Genomic DNA, 12,243 nt, shown 5'->3' on the forward strand with positions numbered 1-12,243 from the left:
AGACCCAGGCATTTGCCCACAGTGGCAGCCGCTTCTTTTTTTCCTTTTGTTTTGTTTTCTCCTTTTACTTTCTTCGTCACTGCCTAAAAAACAGTCGAGACGGTTTTTTACCCACCAGTTTTTGGGTGCGAATTACTTTCCTTCAGGCGTTCCTTTCCGGCTATCTCGGAAAGGAACGCCCGTGAATCCTGAATTTTTAGAACAGATTTGTTTTGATTACTTCTCCAAGTTGCATGAAGACCCGGAACGTGGTCAAACTTTCTACCGGCCTGACTCTCCAGCCACGAGCAAACCGTCCACTCCGTTAACTGACTGGAGTCCAACATGTACCCTGTTTCAAAATAACCTAAGAAAATGCAGGAACAAGTCAGCTCCTGGTTCCAACGGCATTCCGTACATTACTGTAAAGTGAGAAACTTTCGCTGGAGATTAAAGGGGAAGTTAAGGCAAAAATTAAAATTTCACCAGTTGTAGTCTTCGGGGTGCTGAGTCGAATGGTCTTGGTCCGAGAAAGCTGAGACGCTCCCTTCCTACTTGAATCCCAATCGAACTCGCGCACTTCCACCGAAACTGGGTGACTGCGCCCTACTAGATGGGGATTTGTATGCAAAATGTCACTAAAAGCGCCATTTCGTTCTTATAAAAGCACGGATGACTGCGATTGGCCCATATGTTGTAGTCTTTTGGACGCTGAGTCGACTGGTTTTGGTCCGAAAAGGCTGCGATGCAGCCTTCCTCCTTTATTCCCAATCGAACATGGATGAAGAAGCGGTCACGTGCTCCTGGGTGCCCAAATCACCTGGTCACCACGCCAGCAGGCGACAAATTTCACACCAAGGTTCAACTCGAGTTCAACTCGAGTGACAGGAGTGCACCCAAAAAAGGTCAAACAGGCTAGTAAGTTGTACCCTGCAGGCACGGTGACCAGGTGACTGGTGTACGCAGGAGCACGTGACCGCTTGTTCAACCATGTTCGATTGGGAATAAAGGAGGAACGCTACATTGCAGCCTTTTCGGACCAAAACCAGTCGACTCAGCGTCCAAAAGACTACAACATATGGGCCAATCGCGGTCATCCGTGCTTTTATAAGAACGAAATGGCGCTTTTAGTGACATTTTGCATACAAATCCCCATCTCGTAGGGCGCAGTCACCCAGTTTCGGTGGAAGTGCGCGAGTTCGATTGGGATTCAAGTAGGAAGGGAGCGTCTCAGCTTCCTCGGACCAAGACCATTCGACTCAGCACCCCAAAGACTACAACTGGTGAACTTTTGATTTTTGCCTTAACTTCCCCTTTAAATTTAGCTATTTTCACGACCATCACAAATTCGCGAACTGCTCTGTACAATGATTTTTGCTCCTCAAGATCCAACTGAGTAGATAATTTCGCGAAAGTTTCTCATCGTGAACCAGCGCAATTCTTGAAAAAGCGAAATTTGCGAGCCGTGAAAGTTTATTGTTTTACAGTATCTGGAAGCGATGCAAATGCCTCCACAATATCCTTTTCAGCATCTTCGAAACAGTTTGGAAGACTGGTGTCATCCCGCGATCTTGGCAATGCACCTCGGTTACACTTATTGCTAAAAGTGACAGTGTATCAGATCCGGCAAAGTTCCGACCAATCGCTCTCTCCAACTGCGATGGTAAGATCTTCTTTGCCATGCTGTCCAAGATACTAACTCGCCATTTGTTGGTGAATGAGTATTTTGATGGCATGACAGAGAAAGGTTTCCTGCCAGGAATGTCGGGTTGTGTGGAACATGCTACTCTGTGTAGCGAAGCCATGAAAGACTTGAAGAGGAACAAGCGCTTCATAGCGATTGTGTGAATAGACCTAAAGAACGTATTCAGATCAGTAAAGCACAATTTAATTCAAGCGGCATTGCATCGGTACCTTATCCCACTGAAAATCAGAAGACTTGTATTTTCATACTACGAGCATCTCACTGCTTTCGTACAAAAGACGTTCCGGTACAGTATAGGTGTGTTACAGGGATGCCCTCTGTCCCCGATACTCTTCAATATGACCTTCCAAGTCCTCCTCGATGCCCTCCAGACAAAACCCCTACAGGCACTTTCATACAATTTCAAGCAGACGGATATCACTGCTTCTAACACTGGTTTCGCAGATGATTTAGCCGTTTTTAGTGACAGAACCCATGGTGCACAAAATAAACTAGATGTTTTTGACAAGTTTTTGTCCTGGTCGCAAATGGAAGCTGCCCCACATAAATGCAGGACCTACGCGGCAAAACTAATCAACAACAAGTACACCTGTTTCGACCCCGGCCTTACATTGTCCGGCAAGGATGTACTGCCGCTTAATGGTCAACAATTCAAATTTCTGGGGAGCAATTTGACGGACAACGTGAAAGATCTTGAAATCTGACGGACAACGCACGGACAAGGCAAAGTTCTCGTTGACCTTACTAGATGCCTCTTAAAACTGGCGCATGAAACTCACCTTGTCGGTCACCAGAAACTCTGGCTCTATGAACATCTGATCATCCCGAAAATATCATGCCACCTAGAGATACTTGACCTTTGTTACAGTTTTGCCAAAACGCTTCATCACATCAGCCTCTCCTTTATTGAAAATTGGGCAGGCCTACCCAAGGCTGTAAACACCGCCATCCTCTTCACCGGAAATCGAAAACGGCCAGGCCTCCGGCTCACGTGTATCACAACACTATGGAAACAGCAGCAAACTATTAAATGACACATTATCAAGCACAGCAAAGACCACAACATCGCTCAACTGTGTTGCCATCACAGAAAACAAGAACAAACGTTCACCCATAGGTTCTCGCCGGTTGTGGAATTGGAATGTGCCGAAACGGCCGTATCGGACACGCCTGCTTCACGACCGCCCTGAGCCGCACTGGGTTTCGTGACACCAAAAGCACCCGTGGTTAAAAGCAAGGAAACAAATCCTCAATACAATCAGAGAAGGTGACTGCCAGCAGCAGCTCCGGCACCTAAAGGGCCTACAAATGCAAGAGGCCTGGACCAAATGGGCAGATACAATGTTCGAGGACATGACATGGCGGACACTCTTATACGAGGGCTATGGAAAGACGATGTCGTTCCAAATGAACGCGATACTTAATACTTTGCCTTCGCCCACAATCTTTTCTCCCCCACAATGCTACGCAATCAGATCATATTTCATACGATCGCTCTTTCTGCGGGACAAGCAAGTTCAATTTCCTGAGCTTCAACGCTCGCAGCTTGTTCAACAAAAATGGACGAGATTGCGCAGGTAGCCATAGAAAAGAGACCCAGTTTTATCGCCATATGTGAAACTTGGGCAAACCCCCTAGAGCCAGACTCTCTATACGAACTCCCCGATTACTCCCTTTATAGGCATGATCGGCAGCGCTGTAGAGGCGGAGGAGTCGCCGTGTATGTTCACTCATCCATCCCACACAAACACAAAACAAACATCACGATGAGCAACTTCGAATCACTCTGGCTCGAACTTGACCTACCGAATGTATCACTTACAGTCGGATGCTCCTACCGTCCTCCAAACACAGATCCGTACACATTCTGCCAACAACTGGAGCCCTGTCTAGGTCTCTGCAACATGAACTCTCCGTTTCTATTGGTAGGAGATATGAACGCAAAGCACACCTCATGGCTTCCCACTGATAGAGCTGGCGACCTGCTGAGCTACCTACTAGACACTGCAGGATTAAACCAGCACGTGTCTTTTCCGACCTGTATTTCCAGAGGCAACTTGAAGTCCTGCCTCGACGTTGTCATCTCCAACATACCTGAAGAAGACCTATCTGTCACATCGTATCCCCCTGTCGGAGCGTCAGATCATGTACTCATCGGAGGACATGTGTCCCTTGCGTGCCCACCACAAGCACCAACACCCCAGCAAAACGTCGAAGCTTGGCGCTGGAACTGGGACCCTGATCGCGTTGTCGCACTGAAAGAAGCCCTGAGCTCAATGCAGCTTTTGCCACCAGCTGAGGAAATCCCGCAGTTATCAATGACAGACCTCTGGTCGCATTGGCATGACTCGCTTATCAACACATCACACTTGTACTGTACTAACTTCGCACCACGACGTACACACCAGACATGCCCAGGTCGGCGACCATGGATGACTCAACAGCTTCTTTGCAGCATTAAACTCAAGCATCAACTCTACCGTCATTATCTCAGAACTCGCAGCGCCGAGAACTGGCTCACATTCGTTACTCAACGCAATAGGACCACAACACTACTGAGAGAAGCTAAATCCGCCTTCGTATCCACTACCTCGCAAGGCAACGTAACTGGTGTCCCGCAGCGAAACCTGTACAAGTTAATGAAATCACTGCGGTCGTCCCGAAAAAGGAGCTTCCACCTATTTCAGCGAACAAAACAGTGGCTAGATCAGATGGAGAAATGGCGGAAGAGTTTAACATTTTTTTCATTTCGGAAAGCCAGAAGTCCGTCTCCGGACCAACTGAAGCCGTGCGAGAGATTAGCGTGTCGCGCATCATCGGAAGCGAAATGAAGGAAATCATCACCACCCAGGAGGAGGTCAGAAAACTCCTCTCCGCTCTTGATTTCCGGAAGTCGGCTGGGTACGATGGCGTATCGACGAAATTGCTCAAGATCACTGTAGACGAAATATCGTGCTCCCACGCAACACTTTTCAACGAGTCCTTCTCGCGAGGCGAGCAGCCACAGGACTGGCGCGACGCCACTATCAGTCCTCTACACAAGAAAGCCTCTCATGCAGAGGTCACCAATTATAGGCCAATCTCGCTCCTAAGCGTTGCCAGCAAGGTTCAGGAGAGGATTGTTCACCAACGCCTCTACACCCACATTGAGCCCCACCTACCGGCCGACCAATCTGGATTTCGATCTAAGGATAGTACTGAACTACAGCTCTCCCGCCTAGTGCATGAGATTTTCGCCAGCCGAGATTCCGGTCAGGCAGTGTCAGCATGCTTCTTGGACTTATCAAAGGCTTTTGACCGAGTCTGGCATGCTGGCCTCCTGGCCAAACTCGAGCACCTTGGTGTCCGTGGCATTGCCCTTACCTGGCTCACAAGCTACCTGACTCGCCGTCAACAACGCGTCAAGGTTGGCTCCGCTTTGTCATCATGGAAATCCATTCCAGCTGGAGTACCCCAGGGCTCTGTCCTGGGGCCTCTTCTTTTCCTGGTGTACACGATCGACCTCCCCCAGCATGTACAAACTCTCACACTAAATGCAGCCAGTTCGCCGATGACACGGCACTCATCGCGACGCATTACACGAGGGATTTGTCAGCTGCATTCCTCCAAAGTGTCGTGGACGCAGCAGGACGATGGTTGAAGGATTGGCATCTCCTCGTCAACACCACGAAAACCGTCGTCCTTTCCTTCCAACCCCAACACACCATCCACATCACGCTCCACTTGACTCGGCTGCAGCAGGTCCACCAACATAGGCACCTTGGTGTTACACTCCAAGACGATTTGCGATGGACCCAACACATCATAGAAACCACCAACAAAGCCAAAAAACTACTACACCAACTCCACAAGACACGTGGCACAATGAACGCTTCCAGCCTATTGTTAATATACACAACCTACATCCGACCCGTTCTCGAATATGGCAGCCTTGCCCTCTCCAACACCACACAGCAACAGCGGGACACACTGGAGAGAATTCAACGCCGTGCTATACGCATCTGCCTTCGGATTCCCCTCTTTGCACCAGTTCACCACAGTTCCCTCCTCCATCACGCAAAGCTCCTCACCCTTAGCTCACAACTCCTTGTTAAACAAGCCCTACTAGCATGGGACATCCACCACCGAATCTCCCCAACACACCTGCAAAAACCACATCTTGCACCACAACGTCAACACCAACCATACACCCTTCGACAGACAAGGACCTACTCCATCGGACACGCACACACGAACAGGCACCGAGATTCCCCCATCAACAGTGCCCTCACCCTCTACAACTCACTCCCTATCGACATCACAACCCAACCTCGTAGAAATTCCTTCCGAAACAATGCATCCAGTCTTCTTTTGAGCAGTACCTGCTCCTGCTCCGCGCATCCCCCTGGTTTCTGATATCTCGAACGTGTACTTAACTATCTCGATCACCCCTGCTAACGTTATTGCCCCCGCTTGTTTTTCATGATCCATTGCTTCTTGCCTCCCGGTTAATTTCCATCTAGCTGTTTCTGGCTAGTACCAGTTCTATCGCACTTATTAATCATCCTTATTGGCGTCACACCATCGTGGAATAAAAGAATAATAATAATAGTTCTCTTCTCAAAGAAATTAAGAAGGGTGCTTTGGCTGGAACTGATGGTGTGTAGCGAAGACCGCATCCTCCAGTATAGGGAGAAGAAGCTGTCACGGTTTCGCCAACTCAAACAGGAGTGTATGAAGAATGGCTGGGAAGTCGAGGCCCTCACAGCGGAGGTGGGGGCTAGAGGAGCCATTTCCAGGAGCCTGGACGGTTTGGCACGAGCATTGGCATGTTGTAAGGAAAAATAGCACCAATTAAGAAGAAACTGCAGAAACGCAGCACTAAATTCCAGCTACGTTATCTGGTTGAGGCGACGTGAGAAGGCTTGGTGTGACTGGCCACTGTTTTAAAAGTCCCCGAGAGGCAGTTTGTTGGCGCTTGGTTATCGGACAGCCACAAAGCGAGGATAGTTGGGTACCCCTCAAATCTTAGTTTTAACTTGCCACACCGGCTTCTAAAGTGCCCTTTATTTCTTTTCTTTTTCTCCTTTTACTTTCTCCGTCACTTCCTATAAAACAGCCGAGACGTTTTTTTACCCACCATTTTTTTGGTGCGAATTACTTTCCTCTGTTTTTGGTGCACAACAACATCTCTGGTGTCGCCTGCCGTGTCTTCGTTCTTGTGCTCCCCTCTATGTTCTACTGTTGTGCAAACCCCCTCTCTTGTCTGTCTCATTTTGCCCTGAGATATTTGATACAGTCATAGTGATAATATCATTATGACGTTCATCATTTACTCCCTCGTCACTGGACAGTTCTGTCTGTTTGGTTTTACTGTATTCAAATAAAGAAAACATAAACATTAACATTGAATAGTATTATTTCTCTGAAGTTGTAGTCACTTACCTCCAGTGAATTGTACAGTTCTCCCTTTGCGTCTTCCTTTAGTCCCTTCGCCCTCTTATGTCATCATAGCTGCTGCCTGAAACGTGCATTCCAAACTTGATCCCGTTGACATATTCAAAAGCAGCCACAAAGTTGTGTTTGATATGTCCGGTCGTTTGAAAAATGGCGTTTTTGGAAAATATTGAAACTCTTTAAAGGCTATAATTATAAATCATTAGATCGATCGAGCAAACGAGTAATCGGTATACAAAATGTTGCGATCGTTTCAGCCCTATGAGTCAATACCCATCAGTCCCCCGTGTGCGTGTGTACTTGTGTGTGTGTGTGTGTGTGTGTGTGTGTGTGTGTGTGTATGTGTGTGTGTGTATGTGTGTGTGTATGAGTGTGTGTGGGTGTGTATGTGTGTGTATGTGTATGTGTATGTGTATGTATGTGTGTGTAAGTGTATGTGTGTGAGTGGGTGTATATATATGTGTGTGTGTGTGTGTGTGTGTGTGTGTGTGTGTGTGTATGTGTACTTGGTCTGGCTCATCGCAAATGTCGCTTATCTATCGCCACTAACCTTAATCAGGCCAATGTTCCCAAAAGGGAACATATCTTTCCGCATGCGATTTGGCCAAGGGAAATTCATTTTTCCTCCGCATTTTCTGTTTATATACATATCTAGAAGGTTGATGATCATGAATCTTGGAATATTTGTCAGGCTTTTGAAATTTTCAAGTATCGGAATATAACGCGAAATGTCGTGAATTTTCGGTATTCGGCTGTACTTCAGGAATTGAGAATTCTGGTTTGAAAAAAGTCTTTATCAGACTAATCCACACGTAGAAAGTGCACTCTGCCACTATGGCCACCCAACTGGCCTGAAGATTCACCGAAAATTTGGTCATGGCACATAGAAACCCGCCGTCTTTCTTCGATGTTCCCAAAAGGGAACGTTCGCCTGATCCGAGACCAATGTATACCTCATTTCACCTGATTTTAGGAAACAGTGTATCTAGCGCATATACCTTGTTTGTAACATCCGTAAACGTGGATATATAACTGATGGAGCCTTTTTGATGTTTTGTTGGTGATAGGACCGTCTCCATGGTAACCGAATTTGGTCATAGTATTTGTGATTCACTAGGATGCGGAATACAGCAACGCTTTGCGAGCCTGACATTTGCCAAAGTAAAGATTGCTAAACAATCTCCAAAAGGATATACTTCTGAAGTAGGTTTTCTTTTGTGTAACAAGATTCACTTGAACAATATTCAGCAAAGTAAGGATGCTTTACGCCGTTCTCCTGGACTTTCGATGATTTTTTCCTCCGCGCGGTTGATTTTTTGTCAGAAAGCTGTAAAGTGGTATGGCAGAGGGAAATGTTCACAGTAGCAGTCCTTTCTGGAAAGGGACTCAAAAGTGATTCCAATGGAAGATAAGGACATTGTCGAGAACTCCAACACACTTCAGGACTTAGTCATAGCGCCACCAATTACTGGCAATCTGAACGTAAGCGCTATAGGGGTAAGGCATCCTGCAGCTTCAGAACTCGAAAAGAAGTGGTGAGCACACTTGGTCCTTCCCTGAGCACTGCAAATTCGCAACTCAGTTCACTGCATAGTGCTAATGATTCAGTGATTCTGATGCAGTGAATTTGCTGTGCCCAGGGAAAGAGCATGTGTGCTCACCACTTCTCGTTTATCTGAACGTGGACGATGAAATAGAGTAGTAATCAGATGATTCAACGGATGATAAGGGTTTCATCGAACTTGCAAGAGATATGGAACTAGACAACTACCAGGTGACGAATTGGAGAGAATGATGTTGGTGCCTGTCCTGTTGATAGTGAGTACGACGGCCAAAAAACGCCAACCCGCTGGAGTAACGCGTTGGGTGAAATAGACTGGTGTTTACAATAGGCGTCCTGAAATGGAACTAGACAAATCCCTTCACGATCACCACGAGATCACTACAGCATCACCCACTTGCCAATCGCGAGATACACACACCCTGTACATCTCTAAACAATATTAGACACGTAAGTACTGCGCGATACCCGCGATACGGACAAGGCCAACATTAGCTCGGAGACTGACAATCTTGAGAGAATCATTGTAATCCTTTTTTTCTGGCTCAACATTCTTACAACTGATCTGAGAATGCCAATTTTTCAAGCAGCCATGAGCCCCAAGCCGATGTCCTACATCCAATTTCATCCCGAGATCGTCGTCCTATTTTATTATAGCCGATCTCGCCCAGAACCACCAGTGTCTTTCTATTGATGTGCAATTATATGGGCGTTTGACAACACAGAATGTGGACAACACAATGTCGTTGTAAATGGTGCAGACAAACCACGAAATGTTACTATTCTAAGTGTGGAGTTCGACTGCATTTCGAACGTGGATCGAATGCCACGGTGTATACGAGACGCTATTGGTAGCAGACGAAAACACTAATAAGCATTGCTGGACACTCCTTGACGACTATTACATATTTTTTTCTTCTCCATTGCTGCTTGTTAATGTTTGCATCACAAACACTTTGAAGACAACATAATTCGTTATATCATATTGCATCTTCCCTTCATAAAAACAAGGGGCATTTTGGTACGCGATCCGGCCAACGTTCCCTTTTGGGAACACATAAATATTTCCATAACGCATCGAGATATTCAGTTCAAACTTATAAACATGTTTAATTGGTCCAATACAAGCCAAAACAAAAGAAAAAAACTGCAAGAATACGCTGAATTCTTGTGACGGCCAAATTGCCACTAAGAACAGGATTTTTTTACCGCTCTGTGAAATTTCCAACAGGCATAGTGAGGAAGCACGATACATGAATACTCTCCGCCACAAGAAAAAATTTCAGCAATGGAATCAAGTGAAGCGTGTCAAAGAAAGGAAGCAAGTTAAGCAAAATGCACGAAATAAATCAGCGAAGGAGTGCGTTCTTGCATTCTCACTAGTAATACAGCTCCAGAGTTCTTTCAACTCTGCATCTCTCGCAGCGCCGTTACATGAGCTGACATTTTCTGGTGTCTAGCTGCTAGCTGGCGTAGACTGGTAGAGTATCTCTCTCAGCCTATCGTATGGCAGCAATGGGAAAGAAACAGTTGTGGCTGTCATTTCGGTGCTTGAAGGAACCGTGGGCAGTGTGACCTGTGTGTCACCACAGTGTGTTTCAACAAAGCCTTCGAATGAGGCGTACAGGCCTCTCCAGACAGCTGTCATATGCTCCGCTGGATACGCTGGCCACGAGTCTTGTAATGCGGCTGCTAGGTCCACCAAGGGAACAACCAACACGTCGGCCGGTTGCATCGCATCAAAACACACCTTTCTTCTTCAGCATAACGCTCATACTCCTCTTCCATGCACGCGTGCCTGTCACGCTCTCCAGGCCAGGATATCAGTTGCCCCTGCTACAGTTCCGGTTTTCGGGTCGCTGCGCTTGCCTTTTTGGCAACAAAGACAGTGAATGGCCAGATTCCCACATCCCAAAAAGTTGAATACATCGCGATTCAAAGCGCTACAATCGCGAACATTTTTTCTTTGGTGCCTCCTTTGATCTTGCCATCACGATCTCCCAAGCAAAAGTAAGTTGGATATAGTGATTGGACTGGGTTTTACCCGTCAAAAAGTCCGTGCGGGATAAGCGACAATTGCGATGAGCCGGACCAAGTATGTTTATGTGTATGTGTATGTGTGTGAGTGTGTGTGTGTGTGTTTGAGTGTGTGTGTGAGTGTGTGTAAGTGTATGTGTATGTTTGTCTGTGTGTAGTCCTAGCACCAGTTGCTATGTCTAACGTAGCTGTTTGCTATCATTGCTTCTGCGATGGGCAGGTCTGAGATCTGAGGCCTGTGTGTGTGTGTGTGTGTGTGTGTGTTTGTGTTTACGTGTGTGTTTTTGGATGTGTGCGTGCACGTGGATGTGTGTGTGTGTGTGTGTGTGTGTGTGTGTGTGTGTGTGTGTGTGTGTGTGTGTGTGTGTGTGTGTGTGTGTGTGTGTGTGTGTGTGTGTGTGTGTGTGTGCATCAACATGTGTATGTATGTGGGTATGTGTGTACATGTCTTGTCTTTAATTTTGCTGCTACTTCCAGGGTGGTAACACACCATTACATGTTGCAGCCTATACTGGTCATGTTTCTGTAGTAGAATGTCTTCTCACTTCTGGACATTCGCTGGAACTAAAGAATAATGTAAGTCATTATTATTATCCGTGATGCATTCTTGTTTGTATATGAGTAGAAAGAAGAATTACGCAGGTGAATAAATTCAGTGGGTATTGACAATGCCTGTGGGTCTGTTTTACGCTTGAAATTCACAATTGGCAATTTTGTTATGTCCACGAAAAAGTTTCGTGCGATTCAAATATGCTATAATACTAAGTGGTAGCACAAGGTTCAGGGTGTTCATCATCATTATGAAAATTTATGTTTTTTACGAGTAAACTTCCGTGCTTTCTCTTTATAAATGTGACGTTTCTTCTCCCGTACATTGTCTCCTTCCTCATCAGCAAGGGGATATAGCGGCACGAGCAAACGAGAGCAAGAACAATGAATTATGGATATGCATGATGTATATTGGTCATGCATTTATCAACGTTGTTTTTAGCTATTCTACTTTGACCCGGTTTTATCAACTCATTGCTCTTGCTTGTATATCACCTGAGGAAAAGGTACGGAAGTTTACTCGCAAAACCATTAGATTATTATGAATGTTGTTGAAGAGCCTAAGGGTTGTCCTATCAACATAACGAGCAGTTGTCCTTTGCTTTATCAGCCTGGAAAAAAATTAATGAGTTACTTGCGTCACATCAAACGTGCTCGTAAGTCCAATTTTTTGAAGAGATCTGGTACTTCCTCCGTTAACAAAAACTTCGTGATGGATTTTGATGGATATGAAAACGCTTAGAACAGGTCAAGAACAGTTTGTATCGACTGCAAATCACTGGACGAAGGTGATTCAGCCTATGTACAGCGTCTTTACAAGAGAAACTGTTGGCGGAAGGAGCAGAGAGTTCAGTTTGCATCGTTTTCGCTTGACTCATTTTTGACCCTGCGTCGCTGTCGTCATCTGCTGCACGTGAGTCGTCATCTGCTGCACGTGAGTCGTCATCTCTCTCGAATCACTGTTCAGCTCGTTTCA

The 12,243-nt window shown here is 46.1% G+C and overlaps 1 protein-coding gene across 2 annotated transcripts in view; it reads left to right on the forward strand.

Annotated features, from left to right (window-relative positions):
* LOC135827734 (uncharacterized) overlaps positions 1–11,444 on the forward strand; it is a 72,876-nt gene extending 61,432 nt beyond the window's left edge. The window contains exon 7 of one of the 2 annotated variants that reach the window (XM_065340184.1): positions 11,196–11,444. In XM_065340184.1, the coding sequence (XP_065196256.1) occupies positions 11,196–11,318 (123 nt within the window). In that variant the 3' untranslated portion in view covers positions 11,319–11,444. The remainder of the gene's footprint in view (positions 1–11,195) is intronic. The other variant, XM_065340183.1, reaches the window with a different exon arrangement.
* The last annotated feature ends 799 nt before the right edge of the window (positions 11,445–12,243 follow it).

This window comes from Sycon ciliatum, chromosome 11 (genome assembly GCF_964019385.1).
Source record: "Sycon ciliatum chromosome 11, ocSycCili1.1, whole genome shotgun sequence".
Lineage (NCBI taxonomy): Eukaryota > Metazoa > Porifera > Calcarea > Leucosolenida > Sycettidae > Sycon > Sycon ciliatum.